At 39.1% G+C, this 23,886-nt stretch overlaps 5 protein-coding genes across 5 annotated transcripts; 2 read left to right on the forward strand and 3 right to left on the reverse strand.

Annotated features, from left to right (window-relative positions):
- Positions 1-481: 481 nt before the first annotated feature.
- PCOAH_00039180 (Uncharacterized protein) lies at positions 482-3,022 on the reverse strand (the record flags this gene model as incomplete). The annotated part of the gene is made up of 1 exon (XM_020060709.1): positions 482-3,022. The coding sequence occupies one exon, from the start codon at positions 3,020-3,022 to the stop codon at positions 482-484; it is 2,541 nt and encodes an 846-aa protein (XP_019916896.1).
- An 8,074-nt stretch (positions 3,023-11,096) lies between these two features.
- Positions 11,097-14,900, forward strand: PCOAH_00039190 (Uncharacterized protein; the record flags this gene model as incomplete). Its single annotated transcript, XM_020060710.1, has 1 exon — positions 11,097-14,900. One exon carries the CDS (start codon positions 11,097-11,099, stop codon positions 14,898-14,900), a length of 3,804 nt encoding a protein of 1,267 aa, XP_019916128.1.
- Positions 14,901-15,949: 1,049 nt separating this feature from the next.
- On the reverse strand, positions 15,950-17,711 carry PCOAH_00039200 (ATP-dependent Clp protease adaptor protein ClpS containing protein; the record flags this gene model as incomplete). The annotated part of the gene is made up of 5 exons (XM_020060711.1): positions 15,950-16,035; positions 16,172-16,317; positions 16,518-16,637; positions 16,760-16,827; positions 16,973-17,711. 5 exons carry the CDS (start codon positions 17,147-17,149, stop codon positions 15,950-15,952), a joined length of 597 nt encoding a protein of 198 aa, XP_019916822.1.
- A 702-nt stretch (positions 17,712-18,413) lies between these two features.
- PCOAH_00039210 (Uncharacterized protein) lies at positions 18,414-20,102 on the forward strand (the record flags this gene model as incomplete). Its single annotated transcript, XM_020060712.1, has 1 exon — positions 18,414-20,102. One exon carries the CDS (start codon positions 18,414-18,416, stop codon positions 20,100-20,102), a length of 1,689 nt encoding a protein of 562 aa, XP_019916131.1.
- Positions 20,103-20,797: 695 nt separating this feature from the next.
- On the reverse strand, positions 20,798-23,116 carry PCOAH_00039220 (Uncharacterized protein; the record flags this gene model as incomplete). The annotated part of the gene is made up of 1 exon (XM_020060713.1): positions 20,798-23,116. The coding sequence occupies one exon, from the start codon at positions 23,114-23,116 to the stop codon at positions 20,798-20,800; it is 2,319 nt and encodes a 772-aa protein (XP_019917060.1).
- Between the last annotated feature and the right edge of the window lie 770 nt (positions 23,117-23,886).

The raw sequence follows: 23,886 nt of genomic DNA on the forward strand, positions 1-23,886 counted from the left end.
ACATTCACTTTTTCCCGAGCGTATTTACGACCAACGGTCATTAACATGTTGGAGACGCGTACACACCGATTTAAATTTACAAATAGAGGCACTTCCCCTTGGAGCGTTTTACCGAGTGGTGGCCCCACACCGTCGTCATAGATCACGCGTGTACGCCCCCGCTTGGGCCTACTATTTGAACAACGCGTTGGTTTGGTGTTACGAAAAAATTAAAAAATGGCTACTCATATATGCACACGCAGTAACAATGCCAATTTGTGCGTGCTCGAAAAAAAAAAAAAAAAAAAAAGGACAGGACAGGATTTAATGTGGCATAATATATGTGCATTCATGCACGGATATGCGGGAGGAATTATCACTGAAATAAAGAGGGTACAACGTGGATCGATTTGGACAGTCGCGTGAAATATACACGCAAAAGCGAAAATGCACATAAAGCACCTTCACGACTGCACCGCTTACCGCTTCACCTTTTGCGGCTTCATTTGATCGGCCTGCACACCGCACTGAACGTGTTTACGGAACTTATGTAGTAAAAGAAATCGTCGTTCTTCAAACATTTGGATGCCGCAGACACGTCCGCGTCTTTGTCTTCCCCCAAGGAATTAATCTTCTCCGAGAGGAAACTCAAAATGCGCTCGCAGCAGCGCCTATTCGTGTCTGTATTCTTCATATTGTCGTAAAAGGTAAGAGATGAAACTGCGCATGAATTAATTAAAAAGGAATACTTCTTCCTCTTAATTTGATCTTTTAGGAGGCACTGCTTACTCTCCAGGAGGTGAAAATAACCAGCACCATTCCCACTTGGTTCCTTCGACATAAAATTCTGCATATCATGTTCACTTTCGTCATCCGTTTCTGCGTCTGCGTTTGTGCCTAAAGTGGAATGTTGATCTGCATTCACCCCTGCACTTGAAGTAGGCACTTGGGCCCCCCCACCCGCAGAAAATTTTTCACTTTCCTCATTTTCCCTGTTCCTCCTTTCCACCATTTTTGTTATTTTACTCATCATCGTGTTGTACGTGTCGCTCACTATGACAGACAAAACATACTTGACATAATTCTTCACATAATAAATGGTCTTAACTATGTTATAGCGAACGTTACTTATTTTGTCATTGTTCAAATCTTCCAAAATGGCTAGCACCTTGTTTTCGATATAGTGTAGGGGAAAATAAACGACAAGTCTGGAAATGTATTGCAGACAGGTAATTCTGCAGATATGCCTACTAGATTCTTTCAAATCACTTAACAGGTAAGTAATTCCTTTTTCAAAAAAGGAGAAACCCTTCGCCTTGATTAAAAAGTGCAGCGTGTTCACTACTTCCATTCGGATGGAGTACACCATGTCCTTCGCCCCTATATTTATAAAGTTCCAGAAATCGCCATAATTTGAAGAAAAATTTTCCTTATTTTGATAAAAAAAAAAGTGATCAAAAAATTTTAAGTAATGATATAATGTACACCTCAATCTCCAATTCCTACTTTTAACAATTTCTTGACACAGTGGCATAATAATTTGTTTCATATCGAAAAAGGAAATAAGTTTAGAAATTTTGTGCAAACAGGTAAACAAATCAGACTTCAAGTCACTTTCTTCTATCCTTATAAATAGCAGAAATAATGGCAGGATATATTCTATGGATCCATTTTTGTCCAATATATCTGGCAAAGAACATAACAATTTGCAAAGAGAAATTTTTAAATGCACATTATTACTATCTATGTCTCTTTTCAAATCATCAAAAATTTCATCCATTATGTTTACACTAATTTTTGAATGCACTAAAATGTTGTCTAGATTATTTAGCACAATGCTACGCACATTACTGTCTACGTCTTTCAGCAATAACAGAATGACTATAGAGATGTCTTCACTCTTTCGTACTTTTAAAATTCTGTGAATGTTATTTGCTAAAACGGCTCTTACCCTCCAGCTTTCGTCATTACAAATATTCCTTAACGTTTCTTCTAAATTGTTCACAAAATGGGGATCACATGTTAGGATATCTGCTAATATGAATACTGCGCTTATTTGTACTTCGTCCATTCCATTGATGGGGGAAAAAAAACTCCTATATATTTCTTTCGCTCCATCCCACAGTTTCTCTACAAATATTTTTCGCTTTTCATTCGTTTTCAAGGTTATAATTTCCTCCTGGACATTTTTCCCTTCCTTCATTTCGCCCCCATTTTGGGTGTGTCCCCTTGTTCCGCTTGGTGTGATCCTATGGGTACTCATCACACCATTCACTTCTTCCCCATTTAGGAGTTTTCCTTCCAGCGAATCTTTCCTATCTGCCTCATTATTCGCACCAGTTTGAAGTGCATACCCATGGGCCTTCCCAACAGTTTCATCCTCAGGAAGTGCCTTTCCCTTCTCTTCTTCCCCTTTCGCTGAAGAAGCGTATGTACAATTCTGGCTAAGTTCCTTATATCTTTTTAAAATAAGAATGAAGGAAGAGAAAGTTTCACAGCAGGATTTCTTTACCAGTATGCTTTGATCTTGACACAATTCTAAAAACATCTGGATAAACGTTTTCATGTACTTTGGTTGTCCTTCCTTAATGCACCTCTCAATTATTTTTGGAATAATTTTGCTAACTCCAATTCGGTAGTTATCACTATCGCTACTAACAAGCTTCATCACTTTGGGGCATATAATATTTATCAGTGTGCTACAGTCACATTTATGTAAATAATTATTAAAGGCAAGAAAGGCGTTCACATTAATTTCCTTCTCGTATGTCACAATGAAATGTAGTATTAAGTCACATAAGGAATTACAACCATTTACATCACTTAAAAAATTTGTTATGGTAACTAAATTATTGGACAGTTGGAAGAGGACATCTGAATCGTCCTCTATTATGTTGTACAAGAATTCGATTATTTCATTTTTTGTTCTTTCCATTCCTAAAATTTCACATAAGGTTTTTATTTCCTTCATGTGCTTCAGTCTCGTCTTGGGATCACTTGCCTGTATCCCGTCAATAATCTCCTGTGCCTTCTTCCGCTCCATGGTTTGAGAATCCTGTGTCCACCTGTCTGTAGAGCAGGCTCGATATCCGGAAGGGAAACAAATGGGATGTCTCTTCCGTTATGTGTTGTTATCACTCAGCCCTGCCTCGCATTGCTCAGAAAAATTAGTGTCACTTAGCTTTTTTTGTTGACCCTTGTGAGTTGATTTGTACCGCCCCTCCGCAACCTCATCTGCTTATGTGTGTGCAGGTGTAATTTTACCTTATAGCGGTCTATACGCATGAAGGAACTTCCGCATGGCTGCGTTATGCCGTGTTTCCCAGGAGAGTGTCACATCCGTTCGAATATAAATATGTATATAGGTACAATAGGACATACAGGCATGTGTACATTCGAGCTTATATTTGCAAGTACACATGCCGATTTTTTATTTCCTCTTCAGCGTCTGTGACGCTTTGGTAAAAATGTGCGTTCTCGTAAAACTATCTCCAGTCCCTGGCATTTTTTTTCCCATACAGTTTGTGTCCTCGCCGGCTTGTGGCACGCTCTTTGCTATCTATTTTATTTTTGTTTTATTTATTATTATTTTTTTTTTTTTCATTTATTATTTTTTTTTTTTACCGTCCCACCTCTCCCAATTCTGCTGTTCCGCTTCACTGTTGATCAGAGCGCTCGCTATCATTACGCACATCCAACATATTTTCCTTTTATTCCATTCCGTAAAATGGGAAATAAGCGAAGTGGGGAAAAAGGGCTTTCCCCACAAGGCTTTACGCGCCTTTTAGGCAATTTTTACACTTACCTCCTAATTTCTTTTCGACCCACAAGGCATATTCATTTCGGGTCTGTTTTCTTCACCTTATAATTTTTTTTTCCCCCACCTACATCTGGTTCGCTACATTGGCACGTCTGCAATTTTGCTAGGGACCCCGTGGGGGTTCAAAATAGGAGCACTAGGGGACCCGCTCGCGAAATAGTAACCCTTCAAATAGGAACTTTTTCGAATGGTAACTTTCGCCAATTTTGCCAATCCATTTTGCTGTGTCTGCCCCCCACTGCATGCTGCACTTCTACACATGCGTACATGTATATCAAGAGGTTAAAATGAAAAAGGGGGCCTACACTAATGTGCGGGACAGGTACAGGAGGAGCACCCCTAACTACGTTGGGAATTCTCTTCTACCATGGGAATACGGTGCTATATCAGTATGTGCCTACTTCCGACTCAGCACCTATGTATGCACACCTTAGGATTGTAAAAATATAGGCCTGCATTTTGGGGAGTCCCCGTTGGAAGCACTTTTAACGAGAAGCAAAACTGGGGAAACCCGGAAAATTCACCATTTCTGTGGATATAGTAGGAGTATTTTTTTTCTTTGCACTAAAGAACCATCCTTGGAATTGCATCTCTTTGTGACGTTGTACCCCACAGTGTGACTATCCCTCGAAGTTTGCCCATTCGTTCCTACTTCCTCACATAAAACACGTCGAGATGCTCCACAAATTCGTACGTATAGGCCATGGGGCAAAAAACAGCTTGCCCTTTCTGCGGTGTGGAAGTAGCCCCGGTTGGGCTCGCCTGGATGTACCGAAGCCTTTTCCAAAATTCAGTGGAAAAATTCCAAAAGATAAAAAAGGTAGAATTTTGCAAAACGTGATTTAAGAAGAGGTGTGTCTGTGCATCGGCTACTAAATCATAGTTGCCTTTTTCGAGTAAGTTATTTTCTTCATTTTTTATGACCTCACTGAGGAGCAAGTAATAGGGGTAGGATTTCTTTGATAGATATTCCTGCACATACATATTGTGATAAATAAAAAAGGACGTTTTCCTCCTCGGTTTTATGAATGTATTTACAATAAAGTTGTAGTACTTGCATCCGTCTTCTTCTCCTTCACCGTTATATGTGCAGACAATATTTTTTTGTATTTCCTCATAGCATTTTCTAATGCGTTGTCCAATATTACAGGAGTCGGGAAAGAGCTCCTTCAATTCTTTGTATATGGGATTCAGTTCGAAGTGACAAAGATTATTCTGATTCCTTCGCACGGATGGATAGATGTCATAACAATTTTTATAAGGATAATAATTTTTTTCACAAGTGAAGGATAAGTTGTGGAGCATATTCCTACATGTTTTATTCACGTAACGGAAAAATTGCTTCTCTATATCATGATTTATGTATAAATTATTTTCAAACCTTACCATCGGTGATAGTACCAAATCACTTTTCCACGTATACCCAGTGATGACATAATATAATTCTTTAGAAATTTTTGCTACATTTGTAAGTCTTAACCCTAAATGCTCTAGTGCTGTTTTCCCATTAAGTAAGATCTCAATAAATGATGTCCTTATCCCAGTTTCGTAATTTAAGGATTCGTTTTTTACTCTAATTTTTCTAAACCCATGTAAAATACAATAGCCAAATACCATCTCCAGCAGGTCACTCCCCAAGAAGGGGGAGTTAACGGGGTGTGTTCCTTGCCCCAAGTAGTTGACTGTGCACACATCACGGAAAAGAACAAACACGACAACTTCACTCTGGACACCTGGATTTTCAGCAAAAGATATTTCTTCCTTTTCGTATAACACACTTTCTGGGTGTAAAAAGAGAGTCTTCCTTCTTTCATCACTCTTCAGGGGTGCGTCCCTTTTATGAAATATATTCCTCTCTACAATTTTGCTCATTAGGTCGCTACTTTTTATTAGTACCCCCTTTGGATAGTACCCAAATGATCGCTTCCCATTTCGGGGGGTTCTGCTTACTGATAACTCGTTTTGAAATTCCGCTTCGCAGTGGACACTCCCATCTTTAAATAAAGCCACCTCTTTTCTGCCATATGACCACGTTCCGTCTGTGCTGCATGCGAATCGCAAGTCCCTGTATGAGGGGACAAATGGGTCTGTCTCCCGTTCGTTGCCACTTTTCTGCAAAGGTTCGCTCAATTTGGTGGGAACATTTTTGATAACAAACTTATAATGACCCTCCCTATGGTGAAAAAGGTTAAAAAATTCGTTCCTTCTGACTGCACTGTCCCTAGAGAGGTGACTCTCCTTCTCACCACTTCTCCGATTCGCCTGATCAGTTCGGTAGACGTCCCGCAATACGTCATACTCGTACTCGCCTTGCAGTGTGTGGATTTTTTTTCCACCTGGCTCCACGATGAACGGAGGTGGAGTAATGTCTGCGTCTTTTCCTCTATCCATCCCGTTCGTCCGTGGATCTCCTACCCCGTGGTGCTTATCACCACTTTGGGAAGTACCTGCTGGTGTTCGCGCGTTGGAAACACTTGCATCCGAGTTTTTCATCGCAAAATTCGAGTATCCATCGGTTTCCACTTGCTTCCCCCAATTCCACCTTCCATTACCCATCAGGTAATTCCAAAAGGAACCCCTTAATATGCCAAACTCGTACAACACTCGGTTCTTCCCCCTTTGATAGTCCCTTATGTACAGCTTTTCATGATACCTCACGTACTTGCCAATACTGCAAATCCTATCTTCCACGTTATCCTTCACATTTAGTTTGTCTAATTCATCCTTTAATAACCATTTTATGGAGTCATAATCGATGGAGAACATGGCATTTTCGAAGAACTCCCTTTGTATGTTTTCATCCCGAGGGAGCAGAACATCACTAGGTATTTTTTTTTTCTTAATTTTGTCTTTTATCTTTTCGGAAAAAGTATTCCTCCTAAATGGTAAGGAACTGCTCTGACTGATATACTCCTGTAATTTTTTCCTCACCATATCATGTCCAAATACGTTTATTTCTTCTTCATTTGGGGGGCATTTTTCGACGCATAAAAAGTTGCTATATAAGAAGTGGTGCATAATGCTTTTCCCCCTGTCGTCCAGCATGGAGGATGACATCACATTGCTGACGCAGTCTTCAAATGATGGGGCGTCCTCTCCACAGAAGTGTTCGAATGCTTCCACTAAAATATAATTTTCCGATTTGTCCTTCTCCTGCAACCTCAAATGGTTTTGATGTTCCTCTTTTTCAGCCGATTGGTTGGTTAGCTTGCTAGACAAAATCTTCCTCACATACAGTTCATCCTCCTGGTATTGAACATACAACTCGTTCATGTAGCATTCTTTAATCCTTTCCTTGTAGTTGATCGTATTTAGCAGGCTTGTCAGCTCGCGTAATTTATAATTAAAAAGTTCCCTCTTTTGTTCTATCCCTCTCCACAGCAAATACGATTTGTTAGCAAAAAATTTAAAGTGCACTTTGGGCATGCTCCTTCCTTTGGCCATCTTTCTCTCCTCATTAATAAACGAATTTTCACTTTCTATAGTGTACACATCATTAGGGGAATAAAATTTGCTATAATGGACATCGAACTGGAGACTGAAAATGGTATCCTTAAGTTGGTTCTGTTCGTAATATTTAACCAAGGAGTGCACATTTTCTGTGAACAAGATCTGTCTTTTGTATCCCATTTTGATGCACAGGCCGATTAAAATTTTTAGCATAATATTTTCTCCCTCAGTTAAGTAAGAATGGACATTCAGTTTTAATTTGCATAAATAGTCCCCATGGTGGGACCCCGCCCTGGAGGTTATCACGCCATTGGTGTTCTTCTTTGTGGGTGCATCAGATTCTTCCTCACTACCCACAGAAATCTCCTTTTCGGAAGTTATCAAATGGTTTGACTGCATAAAGTCGGCATGATTGTTTGTTCCCCTTTCTTCATCACTTCTCCTCCTTTCTATGTCGAACCCTACGTACAGAGGATGTAGTGGATCCTTACCATCACTGCATTTTATAATTTCGTATGAATTGTCATATATGTAATACTTACAGACGAAGTTTATTTCCTTCACGTGTTTGGATCCCTTCGAGTGAACCATGTCCCCATAGAGGACATCCACATTTTTTATTCTTACATAAGATGATAAGAAAATATTTTTACAAACCAAGTTGGAAATATGCTTAACAAAATTATTTCTGTTGCTATTGCATATGGAAAGTACCTTCAAACTGTGAAATACGACATCCGCGTCTAGTGTATTTTTGCCTAAAGCTAAGTCATCCCCTGTGGACTCCTCATAAATTTTTAGCAACTCCTTTTTGTCGAACTTGTAAATTTGTACTGAGCTACAAAGCAGATATTTGAGGAAGCAAATTGACAGGCATGAGATGAAAAGTGTTTTATCCGTCATGTTACAGGAGGAGAAGCTCAGACAAATCAGAAGAAGAAAAAAAAAAGTACGTGTTAATTTTGCTCTATTGCCATTATATGGCAAATGTTAAAAAACGAACAGAAAGGCTACTTCATTTTTACTTGTCTATCGACTAAGCACTTCAATGTAGACTGGACATTTTGCATTTGCCCTCGTGTAGATCGTCTTCACAAAGTGGTTTACGCCGTATGTATGCTTCAACTTTTTTAATTTTTTTTTTTTTTTTTTTTTTTTTTTTTTGGCATCATTTGAACACTTGTGAGTACCTTCCTTGCGTTGCTCATTCTGATCAACACATTTTTTCGATAAAAGAAAATTGCCACATATTGGCTACATACGTACCACCTTTTTGATCTTTCCCAACTGTGAAAGCGAACGCTTTGCACTTGAAATCTCCACGACTGATGGAATTTCCCCCCACATACAAACGCCCATCTACATGCACACACACGAGCGCCCATTTTTTCGGAAAAGGGAAGTTGCGGCAGTGGTACAAACTATGGCACACGTAAAAAAAGGACTATGGATAATAACCTCCTCAACGCCATTTTTCCACATGACCACATTTGCCTTTTAAAATGATCAACATGGCAATATAGCAAATTGTTACATTGCCAATCCGTCAATTGGGGAGAAAAAATAGGAAGACGCATTCCCCATTTAAAGTGCATTTTTTAGCAAATGTCTAAATTACCCCAAAACCCTTGTGCAGAGTGGATCCACCAACTGCTGCGTCAGAATAACTACACATATTACAGCACCCACTACTTTGACAAATGCACATTGCTAGCCTGAGGTCCCTGTCTTCTCACCACATTTATATGCGCTCATCATCATAGAACCTGTCTACCATACGGCTGTGAAAAAAATGCTTCTTTCTTGTCAGCAGTGGTATGCGCTGTCCGCAGTCGTTAGACCAAATCTTCCTCACAATTATAACAAAAATTGAAACAAAATTCGCTCCTCATTTTGAGTGAATTTTTTACCAACGAAAGGTATACACGTTGAAAAAAAAGCAGAGAACAAAACGAATTTTCATGCGTGGAAAACCCAAACCAAATTGCGCATTTACCCTCCATGTGCCATCTTACCAAAATAGCCTTTTTGTAAGACCCTCCCGAAAATGAAACCCATTCTGCATTTCTTGCTTACCCCCTTTTCACGAAAAAAATTACGCCATGGAATAGGAACCACGTAAAATGTTTCACGGTAAAAAAAAAAAAGAAAGGATTTGCATTAAAATATAGTTCTCTTCTTTTCCCATAATATATATATTTTTTATCATATATGTTTTGTGAAGGCCACTAAAATGAACATCAATGTATAAATGTACACACGTTCAAATTGTGTGGGGCAGGGGGGTTTCAACGATCGGCTTCTCTTTCATCTGTTCCACCACACATGTGTTAAGCTATTTCATATTATGTCATATTATCTCATTTTGTTTCTACAATTTCCCTCCTTCATTTATGCTTATGTGAAAGGCACGTCGAGCAGCTCAGTCCTTTGCTCACCCGTTTGACGCAAAATAATAAATATATATATTTTTATTCACCCTCTACATGAGGTATTCATTCCAGCGCGTACTTTTCAGCATTTTACAAGGGAAACGTTATAAAAAAGGCAAACAAATTAAAATCAATTCGATAGACCCGTGAAGGTCTTGGTTTTTTAAGTATACATGCATAAACATGCGCAAGGGATGTGCACATTTTGGCCCATCTTAAGAATCGTAGAATGAACGAAATAATTTCCTGCATGCACGCTTTTTTAAAAGAATAAATAAGGAACATAATGGGACAAACGAAACGCTGAGAAAAAACGCAGAGAATGAAAGCTAAAATAACCCTTCTCGTGCCTAAGGTTGCGCGGCAGGCTTGAAGCTACATAAAAATTAACGGCACATACAAAAAATTGCACCTGTAATGTACTGCAATGCAAAAACAGAATTCGTATTTTTAAGCCAATAAATATGTTCGTTCATCCGAATAAATTATTCCGGCTTATTCGAAGAACGCCCAACTTTCTTTGGGCAGGTTCACGACATTCTCGCTCATTTTAGCACATCCCACTAATTCCGGTGCGAATGCTGCTTTGTTCCCTAAATTAATACAATTCACCAGTTTGCTATTGCCCGTCGTAAATTCCTTGACGAAGATTAACGGAACGCAGATGGATGCATTCAAGCAACACGGTGTTCTTTTCTGTAATTTCCCTTCCGCGCATTTTTTTTTTATGCTGTATATGCATGCTTAATTAAGAGGCAAGAGCTATTTGTTTGTTAATTTAGTCGTGAACGGAAACTTTTTTTTTTTTCATATTTTCTTCCGTTTTGCATTTTTTTTTTTTTTTTTTTTTTAACAAGCTTGTGAGTAGGCATTTTTTATGAGCCCAGAAATTATTTCCTTTTTTAAATTCAAATTTCCGTTTTGCGTAATCATGCGATGTTACGATGGTATAGTAACATTGCTACGTAGTGGCGTGCTGGCTTAAGTTATGACGCCCTGTTGTTAACAAAGCGATCACGCTGCAGTGTTAGGAGGTTGAACCTAGCACAGGGGCTAAGCATAAAAGCGTACAAGTAAATATATACAATTATGCATATATATGCATAGCCGCACGTATACGCTTTCTTGTACACATATGTACCAGCCTCACCACTATCAAAAAATAATAGCATACATATTTATACTCGCAACTGCAAGTAGGACCAACATAGAAAATGTTTTCCTCTGATTTTTTTTAACATCTTGTGTTGTTCTTAAAACTGAAGAGGAAGCATTCGGTTAGCCCCACCACCGCTCCAGATGTTATTAAGTAGGGAAGATTGACAATCTTGTTTAAAGAGAAGAGCAACAGGAAGGCAAAATAAGCGCAATAATAGGCTCCCCCAAAAAAACCGCCCGAAGAAGCAGCAAACAGAATGATGTTCGTCAAGTTGCTAGCGCGGCTAGCGGTGTTTAGCCTTACTTGCTGGCTCCAGAGGATACACGCCCTACAGAACGAGTGCGACTTTAACTTCAACGTCAATTTGTTATCAAATATATATGACAAGTACAATGGGAAGCACATAGAAGAGCTCGAGGGGAGCACAGACTACTGCAACAATTTGGAGAGTTTAAATTCGCTCAAATCTTTTTGGCAATTAAAATTGAAATCGCTATGCACAGAAGAAACATCCATTTTGGATAAACAAGTATTTAACAACATCTGCAGCAAAACGTACAAAGTGCCGCATGTAACGGTGAGCGGATTAGAAGTAGGGAAAGATGTTGTAAATATCGAATTTTTCTGCGCCCATTTTTTGTATACTAACAACAAAGAGGTTATAAAATGTGTACGACATAACGTTTTGAACAATTACCTAGATTCTTACCACATAGCTTTTGATTTATCCGTTTCGCAAGAATTGTTAAAGCAGTCGAACCATGTAGATGCAGTTTTAAATTTGAAAAACATCGACGGATTGGCTCTCACAAAAAGGATAATAGATGATTCCGTATGTAGGATACATTCCAGTGTCCATACCATTATGAATAAGAATGACTTTGATTTATTCAAAGCGTTAGCAGGCTTATGTACAAAGTTGGGCTTTCACCATCATTTTATCATAACAGATAATATCCACCCGTTAACTACTCCTCTATTTAATGAAATACCCTACAGTTTAAATTCGCTCAATTTCAATATACAAAATAGTACCATGTACTACACAAACTATGAATACTTTGTATATAATGTTAAGCTAGCCGATATAGATCACATCCTCGGTTCGTATATGTCTCCATCCGCCCTGGCGATAAGCAAAAATAACTCATATGTAACATGGCTAGGAATCAACAAAGATAACACTTTGTACAAGAAAAAATTTAACGAATTGTATAACCTTCTAGACAACAATAAATATATGGAAAGAATCGTTCAGTGTTATAGTAAATACACGTCCAAGTACTATGGAGGTAGTATAAAATATTTTTTACGATATATTCCAGAAAGTAAAAGAGATGTGATGCAGAATAATCCGAAAATTTTTGTGTACATTATTAATGGCATATGCAAAAATATCCCATCCATTCACAAATGTGTTGAGAAAATTATTTTCCTTGATGGAATATACGATTTGTACTTCAAAAACTTTATGGTCAATTTTATATACTACAATGCGGCTTGTATTTTTAATTGCAATTTGGCAGACTTAGGAAAAGTTATCAATGATGAACAGGTGTGGGATATCCTTGTAAACTACTTTTCAAATGACTTTTTAGTGAATTATAAAAAGTCCAAGAGTCCTAGAATCGCGGGTAATAATGCTAACAAGGGTGCCGACAAGACGGACGAATCCGCATCGCCAGAAACGTACAACGAAATGGCAAAGTTATACTACACCAACTTTGATTACGATTATATTCATAGTGGTAAGTGGAAAAAGGAAATCAATTTGGAGGACGAAGAAGCTATCTTGAAGCCGTCAGATGAAGCGGTCGAATTTGAATTCTACAATTACACCTTCCAGACGCTCGACCTGAGTAGTTATGGCTTCTTCATTTTGAAGAGCCAAATGGAGGAGGACAACGTGTGCAAAATTTCGTCCTTCATTGAGGCCAACGGGAAGAAGTACGTCCACGTGAACAGGTACATTGCCGACTTTTTCAGTAAGAACAACAAGCGGGTCCTCTCCCATTCGGGCGGCAAGAAGGGCTCCTCCGGAGGTGGCCATAATAATGGTCACGGCAACGGTGGGGACAAGCACAACGGTGGGAACGAGGACGGAGGTGGAGATGAACACGACGGGGGCAACGAAGGAGACGACCATGACGATCATGACGAACACGATGAACATGACGAACATGATGAAAACGGAGGGGACGATCACATGAACACCTTTAACATGTTTGGCGACTTCCTGGGAGATGACAAAGAAAGCAACAGCTTCATGGACCTATTCCAAAACAACCAGCTGTTCAATAAGAACCATAATCTGTTCGACAACTTCTACCACGGGGAAGACGAAGAGGAAGAAGGCGACTTGTATGCCGATAAGGAGCTAGAGCCGTTAGACATTGAGAAGCACAAGGTTTCCACCTCCATGGGAGATGTATACCCGCTAAAAACGGAATACACCCTGAAGGAGCTACAACACGTATATGAAATTCACCCAGGCTTCAGCGAACTAGATGAAGAAATAAGACGCCATTTTTTTAGAAGCAAAATATTCGAAAAGGAAGTTTCCTTTATAGTAAAGGACGTCCCGACAAAGATTGAAAATTATTACAAATATTATTATGAAATTAAGAAGAATTTAAAAACTTTCGACAAATATGATGAGGAACATTATAAGATGCTAATAAATAAGTCGAAAGAAGATCCAGATGTTTTTTCAAAAATAGACATTGAATTTTCCTGCACAAGGATGGGTAAGTGGCCAATTCGTGGAGCCACGGGTAGGTGGCTATCAGATGTTTTATGCGAAACCAAGTTGGTTCCTCAGCTGGTATACAATAACGAATATGCTGAAAAGCAGGACCAAAAGAAGAAGAAAAAAAACGAAATTGACCCCAATTTGTATACTTTAAAAGAAAACACAAGATTAATTGGCATCGAATTTGAAGACCAAGAACCCTACAGATGTGCCATTAGTTACCTCGGGGATGAAGGCAAAAAGACACATTTACCAATATCTGCAACTTTATTGGTGCACTTAGCTATCGGGTTCTGTACACTACACGGTTTTAAAATCATTTGGCTAGCTGATTCTGCCTTTGATATACACACCAACGTGTATCTAAGATATACCTCCATACTCGAACAAGGACAGACGTACTACGAACAGAGCAATTTTGAACTTTATGGACAAACAAGACTTATAGCCCAATTGGAATATATCGCCTCTGGAATGAGTGTAGAAAATAATCTTATTACATCTGGTACTTTTAAAAACAGGTACAACTTGATTAGCTATCCAGGGACAGATTTGCAATTTCTACTCCTCATGTCAAAGAAAGTTAAGGAAACTATTTACAATTTAAAATTTGATTGCCATAGCTGGGCATACAAAGGGTGCTCAGAATATTACCCCTTGATGAAGAAGAATAAAAAGGTTTCCACAGATGAAAATTACAATAAAATTACGCTGAATGGAAAATATTCCAAAAAAGAATTAGAAGAAATGTATGAATGTTCCTTTATGCATGATAAAACCTTCCAAGAGTTGAACAAAATGTTCCCTAAAGAATGTACCTTCGGGTCGAGGATCGGAGATTGCCATAAGGTAGTTAGAAAACATATTCCTTGCTACAATGAAGAATCATGTAAATATTTAATTTATATTTATGAAAATTTTTACAAGCCACAGAACCATGTCAATTTGCTGAATGAGCATTTTATAAAGGTATCGGAGAATTTAACCAAATTGTCCAGACCCTATTACTTACAGTCCATTTTAGCATTAGAACATGATATACAAATTAAGAAGAGCAAAAAAAGGAACACCCAGTATGAAGACATTGTGCTGTTCATTTTGAAGAATTCCATATTTTACGTTTCTTGGGTTACATCCAGTGAGTACTGGAAGAGGGCCGTATACGTGCAAGACGTGAACACTTCCTTCGCAACCATTAACCAAGTGGAGGACTACAAGAATAAGGAGATGTTTTGCCCAGTTGCCTACGGGCATGAGTTCATAGGGCACATGCTCGTGCAGTACATGAAGTATCCTAACGATTTGTAAGGCGATCAAAATGTGAGAAAAAAAAAAAAAAAAAAGGAAAAATTAACCGAATTGACGTGAAGAAACGGGAAGAAAGTACCTTTTTTCATGGGGAAAATTTCGCATCGCACATATGGACACTTGCAAATGGGATTTTGACTTTTTCCCCGTGTTAACTTGCCGCGTCGCTCTTTTGTTTTTAGTTTTTTGTCACACGTTATTTTACTTTTGATTGCATCTTATCGTATTCTATTTCATTTCCCCCCCGCACACCTTACGCGTATATGAAGCGAGCAGCATGATGCTACCTGATGCAACGTGATGTCGCAGGACGTGACTCCTTTAGGAAACGATTTTTTCTAAATGTTCACGCTACATGCACCATGTTAGCGGTGCATTTTTGTATATTTCTGCACGTGCAATTAACCTCATTTTTCCTTGCCCCCCTAAGTTAGTCACCCCCGAATTTACAAATGAACCTTTTTATTTTTAAACAGGCACACACAAAAAGGGTATGTGTGTTGTTCCTACATATATACGCGCCCTCTACATGCATTTCATATCGAGTTCTTTTGTTGCGCATTAGGAGTTTACACTTGCTACTATTTCATATTTATTTCTTTCCTTTCCCATTTTATTATTAATTTTTTTGTTTGATTTGGCCTTTTTTAAGTATGTACATTCAAACTTATATTTTTATGCCCTCTGCGCAACTGACTTTGTTTTAATAGTTCACAAAAAATGGCATTATATTAAATGGTTCCAAATTTATAAAAAAAATAAATTCACCAACTGAATGGGCACTTCGCGTGGGCAATCCGCGTCGGCATGAGTTTGTGATCAAACTGGGGGAAAGCCTATGGGCGTAGTTTCTTACCTATTCGCAGCTGAGTGCGTTAATTACGCTTTTCGCTCCGCGTTATGCCGTGCCCCTTGGGGGAACTTTTGCAAAATTGGTTCGAACAATAAGTCTAACTTGTGCAGATGCGTTATGTGACACGCAATGGGTAAAACATTAGGGTAAATGTTTCCAGTGTTGTGAAGTTATGTCAGCTTGAGAAGTACCACCGTTACGAACCTGCGTCGGGACCTTTCTTCTTCTCCTTCAGCTGACTCTCATGAATGATCGAAACGGTAAGGCCGTTTTTCTGCAGTTCTGTAAAAATGGAAAAGTTTGGGCACCTTTTACAATACATTCACGTAAGCTACACAGTTACTTATGTGTAACTGCGTATACTTCATGCAACAATTTTTATGCAATTGGACACCCGCACGAATGTTCACGTTGTTACCTTCACAGTATCTTTCCGCTTGCGATCTCCAAGTTGATAAAATGAGAGCCTGACCTGTGCTATGGGCCTCTACCGTGATGGTGTGTGCCTTTGCCTTGCTTATCTGCCCAATTACCTTTACGATCATGTCCGTTACGTAGGTGAAACTGCGCAGGTGTTGTGTATATGTATATGTATGGGGGGCGGAAAAAATTCAGCGATGTATAGGTGCATTTTCATGAATGTGCCTTCAACGCATGGAAGATGCTTATGCTCATGGAGGGGCGAGGGAAATAATGAAAGATCCATTAACACTGCTACACATGTACATTGAAGAACGCCCCTTTCGCACTTCCTCCTGTCCTACTTGTGAATATCGTCGTTATACAGGATGACTTTCCACGCGGTGGTCTCCTTTTCTCTCTTCTGTCTCTCTTCGCTGTAGAATTCCTTTATGTTGTCTTTTTTGATTTCCTTTACTACGTTTCTGTTAGGGAGACAGCAGTGTGTGCAGTTGTACAAATGTGAAAATGGTTCATATGACGGAACTCGTGCGAACGATGATCAAAAAACACGGTGCGGTGAAGAACGGGGGAGAGCCGTCCTTACCTGAGTTTCTTTATTTTCTCCAAGTTGGAGTTATCCTGAGCCTGAATAAATTTTTTCCTTCCCTTCAGCTGACATGGAAACAAAAAAAGTGTAAAGTTATGGGGCGGTGTATGATAAGATGGAAAAATAGAGAAAAAAAATAAATAAATAAAACGGGGACGAACTCAATTAGCACACCGAATGTGCTTATCCGCTTCACCAAATTGAGCAAACCTTAGGGCCCTTAAAGACACATCTGCTGCTGCTTCTGCTATGATCCCCAACTGTGCCAGATGCACTAATGAACTTCCACTGTCGGGTGGCGTATATTTTGCTACACAAATATGTACTGCTCTTACATAAAAAAAAACAGAGTAACGAAAAAAAAAAAGCTTTTTGAAAATCACACATTTTTTCTTCACACCAATCGTTGTTTAGCACTCAGAATGAATAAAAAAAAAAGGCGAAGAAGTGTCAACCCTGTAGTTCTTGTGCTAATATTAATTCATCCTCATGCAGATAAAGAAAACGCGCTGTTGATCTCTTCATTTCGGCATCCATCATAGTGAGGCATAATTCTGTCAGACACAAAATGGCTTTTCCTGTGTGCGCTGCGGGTTACAATGTTGGGTGGGTAGGTCTTCTCACCTGTACGTGTGTTTTTACCAATGGTGTGAGATTATATATTTTTCATGAGGAAGATGTATCCTTACAATGTATGTCAGATTGGGGGTTATACATATGAGCCCAATACATTTACATTTTTCTTCTCTTACGAATTTATTATGTCGTGCGCGAGTTTCCTCCTCATGTATTTTGCGCTTCCTGACATGATAGTTGTTACTTCTTCATTTTTCGTTCCTTCTGATTTTCAATGTTTCTGCCTATGTGTAAATTTGCGACGCTCCAGGGGGTAAACAACTTGGCATTTTTAACAATCCCGTACTTTTTTTTTACTCTTTTGGATCTTTACATGGTGTAGCACGAAGCGATAAAAAAATTGGCTTGGGAAGAGACCCACCGGTGACTCCCTAAGGTGCACGATATTGAGGTCAAGGTTTTTTTTTTTTTTTTTTTTTTTTCCAAATATGAAACAAAACACATTTCCACTGTGCATCGAAACAGTTTGGCCAAATCCTATCAACTCCGCGAGGCGCACTATGCTGGCGTAAAAATTAAATTCATGCACAAATAAAAAGGCGACCATCGTTGGATTTGTATAAATTGTACCTTTTTTTTACCCTTCGATATTATGCTTACATATTTTTTGCTCGTATAAATGTAAGCACATGCGAACGTTTACTCACGCACAAACGATCGTAGGGCATAACGACAGTGTTTCGAAACATGCCACGGCGCAATTGCTAGGTATGTCGAATGGAGTTTTCCTCTTGCCTACATTTTGGTATGTTATATGTTAGCGTTTTATAATTTGTGGGTAATATTTTATCCCGGGAGTTCTATGCCGCCACGCCATTTGCGATAATTGAAAAAGTACCAGAAGGCACATCGCAAAATTTCGTGTTTCCCTTGGTGGAGAATAGCAGCGCAGACGCTGTTACGTGCGTGTTTGGGGGAGTATACAGGTTGGTGAGTGCATAGCTGGATGATCGCCCCAACTCAGGGACTAGCGTAGTAAGTAGTTTGCCCTAGCCCAGCGAACCGCCCAACCGAGATGGAGTACAAATTAGAAATTTTGAGCTACTTACTCATTTTTAAAAAAAAAAATGAACGAATTGCAAAGTTCGACGAGCAAATAAAAACCTGCATTAACATATTCGAAAAGGTGTTAATTGACGAGGAGGAATTGGCTTACCTGTTCGAGAAAAACATTTTAGACATTAACCCTTGTGTTCGTTCCCTATGTTGGAAGCTAGCTTTAAAGCACCTCAGTTTAAATACGAGCAGATGGAATGAAGAACTTAGTGAAAAGAAGAAGTTGTACGAGGAATATATAAAATGCTTTGTATTGAATCCGCTCAAGGGGGGAAAAAATAGCACAGAGGGGGTGGACGCAGCAGGGGCCAAATTGGGGGGTGACGACCCCAATGAAGACACGTCCTCCACAAATTTGGAGGACGACTCAGACGCGAACTTCATAAACTCCGAATTGTTCAGCCAAATTAATAAGGATACTTTTCGAACCAGACCCGAGTTGTCTTTTTTTAATTTAAACCCACAGCAAACGATTAATAATAATGTAAAAATATTGAACAGTTTAATTAGTACAGAAGAGTTTGAAGAAGAGGCGGAAGAGGAAATACCATCTCTAGTCAACATAAATGAAATGGGGGAGGGGCCCTCCGAGCAGAGAGAATCCCAAGAAAAGAATGCACAAGACGCAAATGAACAAGTTGCCCCCGTGGTCGATGAAACTTCCCAAAAATTTATAAACAAATCGAAGGAAGAATCGCAAATTGGCCAAAAAAAGAACACCTATGAACACTCCTTTGGTGACCATTCAGCAGATGTTTGCGACATTGTTAACCCTAAAAGCCATTACGATCTGTTGTGTAGAATTCTATTCATATATGCAAAAATTCACCCCTATGTTAAATACGTCCAAGGGATGAACGAAATTTTAGCTCCCCTATATTTTATTATTTTTAATGACCCATTATGTAACTGCCCTATGCAGGGAGAAGCGGATACCTTTTTCTGCTTCATCGAATTAATGCAAAAACAGAAAGATATTTTCTGTGAAGGGTTAGACAATACAGATGATGGAATTAATGGGAAGCTAAAAAAGTTCTCCCTCTTGTTAAGAATAAAAGAATATGAACTTTGGAAGAAATTGTACACACTGAAAATAGAAACGCAATATTATGCTTTAAAATGGATTCTTTTATTACTAACGCAGGAGTTTGACATGGCAGACACCATTATATTATACGACCACTTCATCATTAATAATGACGAGAACTTCATTCTGTACATATGTCTGGTCATTTGTGCGAAACTGAAGAGTTCCCTTTTGTGTGGGAATTTCACTGTGAACCTCAAACTTTTGCAAAACATCCCTCCATTTGATCCTTATGATATAATTTATGAAGCTAAAAGTTTAATGAGCGAAGATTTTAAAAACAGCTTTAACATCACAGATGTGTATAATCAGTATTATGGACAAAAAAAAAGAATAAATTCTTTGGAAAGTCTACAAAATTGTAATAGTATTGTGGACGGTGACACATCTTCTTATGAAAATTTGTCCAGCATGGACGAGGGAGAAAGTGGCAGCAGACGCGGGTCTCTACTCAACTCCCTTCGCAATAAATCCATTGTACAAAATATTAAGAATTATATAAGTAACAAAATGGATATGGCAAAAAGGGCCAATGATGATTTGGACTTCGACGAGTTGTGAAGCAGACTTGTGCTTTCCCCTTCTCTCAGTTGAAGGGACGACGGAAGCAGGTAGGGGGGGATTTATCTCCCTGAAAAAAATTCCCCCTTCCATTTTCAGCATAGGGACGCTTTGTCCCACCTACTGCGCTGAGCAGCGTGGACGTGGAGTAACTGAATCGACCCATAGTAGGGTGTGCGCTCTGTGGTCAACTTATGCTTCGGCTACCCGACTTCTACCCGTGCGATGGCCTGACTTCACCGCCTTTTTTTCTTTTTTTTTCGTGCAACTATTTTGACACAAATGTGCCCATTTGTATATATAAAACGGTTTGAATTGTGAAATGCGGGAAATTTCCCCAGGTGACAGTTTTCTTCATTTTTTTTTTATTTTTTTTGTTGCAAATTTTTTAACCCTTTTTAATATCCTTTTTTAGTTTCTGCGTGAGGGTCATTTGGTGTAAAGTTTGTTTATACGGAATACGCGCAACTTGTGCACATGCAGATTTTTTTTTTTTTTTTTTTTTGAACCAAATATGCCTATTCATTTTGACATAATGTGAAGAAAACTTCGCAAGAGTTATTAATATGGATAACTCGGATTGAGCAATTTGTTAGCATCTGGACGCGGCGGCAAAATGGAGCTCATTTGAGGCCCTTTCTTTTTTCAAGTCCTATCAATTTTATCGCCTGTGTATTATTCCACCGCAAAGCACATCAATCAGATTCGAAACACCTGGACAGGGTGTTGTACAGCCGTTTTTCCACCTTGTGAATGCAATTAATGTTTACACTTGATATTATACACCTCTGTGAATAGTTATACTTGTCCATTTTGGCTTCTTCATTGTGGTTCTTTTTTTTAAATTTATCCCCTGCATATTTACCGCCCCGATTGGGGTTCTGCTCCCCTGAGAGGGCAGAACTCACCACAGCGCACAGTTCGTGGTAAGACCTTTTCCGCAGAACGAAGTACCTGTCAACGTTGAACAAGAAGTTACGGAGCTGTTTTTCTATATGGAGGTTGATACTTTTACTGGGATTTTTTAAATGTAGCCGTGCAGATAAAGCCCAATGGTCACTAAATTCTTTGCCCTTCCTCTGCGTTAATATATCAACTCCGTAGTTAAAGACGTCTTGAAATTTTATGAGCACTCCATTTTTGTTAATCAGTTGAGAAAAGTTTTCCAAATTGTACCTACTTAGAGATTTATTTAACTTGCTCATTTTTTCGGAGATCACATCTGAGGGGCTAAATAAATAGCTGAGTTCCTTGATGTCTTCCGCGTTGATGAAAAAGGACTCTACGAGGAAAATATTATCTGTCAATCCAAATGAGTAATTCAATCCACTAACCAGCGTGTTCTTCCGTTCCACAATATCGTACGTTTTTTGTAATTTATAATTAATATTTTTGTGAAAAAATAAATCTTTCATTTTTCCTTGGCCGTTCAGATTTACAAGTTTGTCGTATAGTGCCCCGTCTTCCTTAACGTCTATGTTGAAGCTTCCGATAACTAACATGGAACTATTTCTAAAAGTCATGGTTGTTAGGGGTTTATCCGTTTGGTTTCCCTTCAACGTATCCGATGCGTCATCATTGTGACTGTGGGTACTATCCCCTTTTTCGTCATCCCCCAGGTTGGAAAAGGAACCTACCACTTCTTCCTTGATCTGTAGTTCCTTCTCCGCTTTGCTCATTTTTGCTATTGCCTCAATTTTGTCAACATGCCCATGTGTAGATAATTCCTCCACATTGCACGGAGATTCTTCCCTCCGTTTGAATAGTCTCCTATTTATGTAAAATATCTGGAAGAGATAAATTTTCCACAACGTTTTCTTCATCAGTACAACTAGATCGTCCAAATTGCTCAGCTTATTCTTAGCGTTATATAAATCGAATTCGCAGTGTAAAATGTACAAATTGTATTTTCCTTTAAAAATTAATTTCACAATTTTTATAACTTTCCTTTTAAACAAAATGTCGGATGATAAAAACATATAATCGTAGTAGGACAAGTGGAAGAGCTTTTTCCTCCAGCAGATGAATAGCCCCCCATTTCCGTTCACATAATTTTGGAGGGTATATAAAATTTCATTTAAAATGGTATATGATGAGGGGACATTGTCCAGCAAAACAGTATGAGTATATTTCAATACATCATATAAATTCTTTTGATATTTTCCAAAGACAGATCTGAGAAATATTAAGTCGAATTGAGAGCAAAGTAAGCCAATTTTTTTGCACCTCTTTTCGTTATTTCTGCAGGTCTCGTAAATGCCGTACAGGTGAGGGTTATATCTGTACATGTCATTATACAAATAACTGTTCAGTGAAAATATGGTTATGCAGTTGTAGTACACATTTGGATGGTTGTCCTCCTCGCGGGTATTGCTGGGCGTACCTCCAGTGAGACTCTTTTCATCACCTCCCTCATCGTTACTTCCATCTCGACTGTTGCTATTGTTGGGGGTTTTGCTATCACTGTTCTCTATTCCATCCCCGCTCGATGTAGCAATGGAGCTACTTCCATTTCCATCTTCCCCAGTAGAATCTTCATTTACGGACAATTCATCGCTAAGGGATATGTTATCCATTTCGTCCGACGTGTGGCTGCTGCTTTGGGAGACGATCGATCCGGAGGAGTAACTTGACGTGAGATGCTTTGATGACTTCGAATTGGTTGGGCTGGACGAACTGTGCGAACTGGACAATTTGGATGGTCTGCGCGAGTTGACGTGGCTGGTAAATTTCGCTGAATTTTCACTCTTCCCAAGAAGTAGCTCCAATTCGATACCTCCACCCAACGCACCCCTCTCGTTTAAATTGCTACATTTTTCATTTGCCTCCTTCAGCATATTCTCTATATTCTTGTATATCCAGCTGGTTCGCCTAAAATCGTTTGTCGCAGAGTCTTCCTCGGAGTGCAAGCCGCAAGAGTGGTCCCCGAGTTGCTCGATCTGTTTCGGTCTTTCGTTCACATTTTCACCTTCCTCCCTTTGCGCTCCCTCCTTTTGCTCTCCATCCCTTTTCATTTTCACATGCAAAGAGGCCCTGCACTTTTAATATGCTTTTATGTTACCGCCGTTGCACCGCTCCCCTCTATGTGCCTTATCAACCGTTTCCCCTGAGGAACTTTCGTAGAATTTTCTTCACGTTAGCGGGAAGATGATGAAATATTCCCCCCAAAAAAGGGTAGCTGCGCGAGGGCATATACTTCTCTCATAAAATAGAATATTTACAGCACATACACACATGCCTGTGTGTGCACACCGGACGCACACACGCACAACATGGACGCGCTACTACATGTATGGAGCGAAGATCAGAGACCATACTCAGGTTAAGCCCAACGCTTCTATTCATAAGTGGTACATTCATTTGGGCCACTTGGCGTACAGTTACATGTTTAAGGTGTACGTTTTTACGAGTTAATTAAGCCATGTCGGGGTTGTATATTATTTTTTTTCTGTTCTTTTTTTTTCTTTCCATTCCATTTTTTCTTTTCCCCACTAAAGGGTTTTTTTCCAATTTTTCAACCGTTTTACCACCCCCTACCCACATCACGCAATTGTGAAAGTGAATTTTACAGCTCATTAAAAAAAAGGGGGGCCTATCAAAAATGGGTAGCGAGCAAATCTGCGTGAGAGCGTCGCGCAGGGTAAATTCCGTAATTATAGGTGTTCGTTCATTATATTCGCGTGTGCAAGTGACCCATGTACGCCCCTTTCTCATTTTTTTTATTCCTTTTTTTATCTTTTCTTTTCATTTGTATGTTTTTGAATAACTCTGCATGTAGAGGGAA

This window comes from Plasmodium coatneyi, chromosome 12 (genome assembly GCF_001680005.1).
Source record: "Plasmodium coatneyi strain Hackeri chromosome 12, complete sequence".
NCBI lineage: Eukaryota > Apicomplexa > Aconoidasida > Haemosporida > Plasmodiidae > Plasmodium > Plasmodium coatneyi.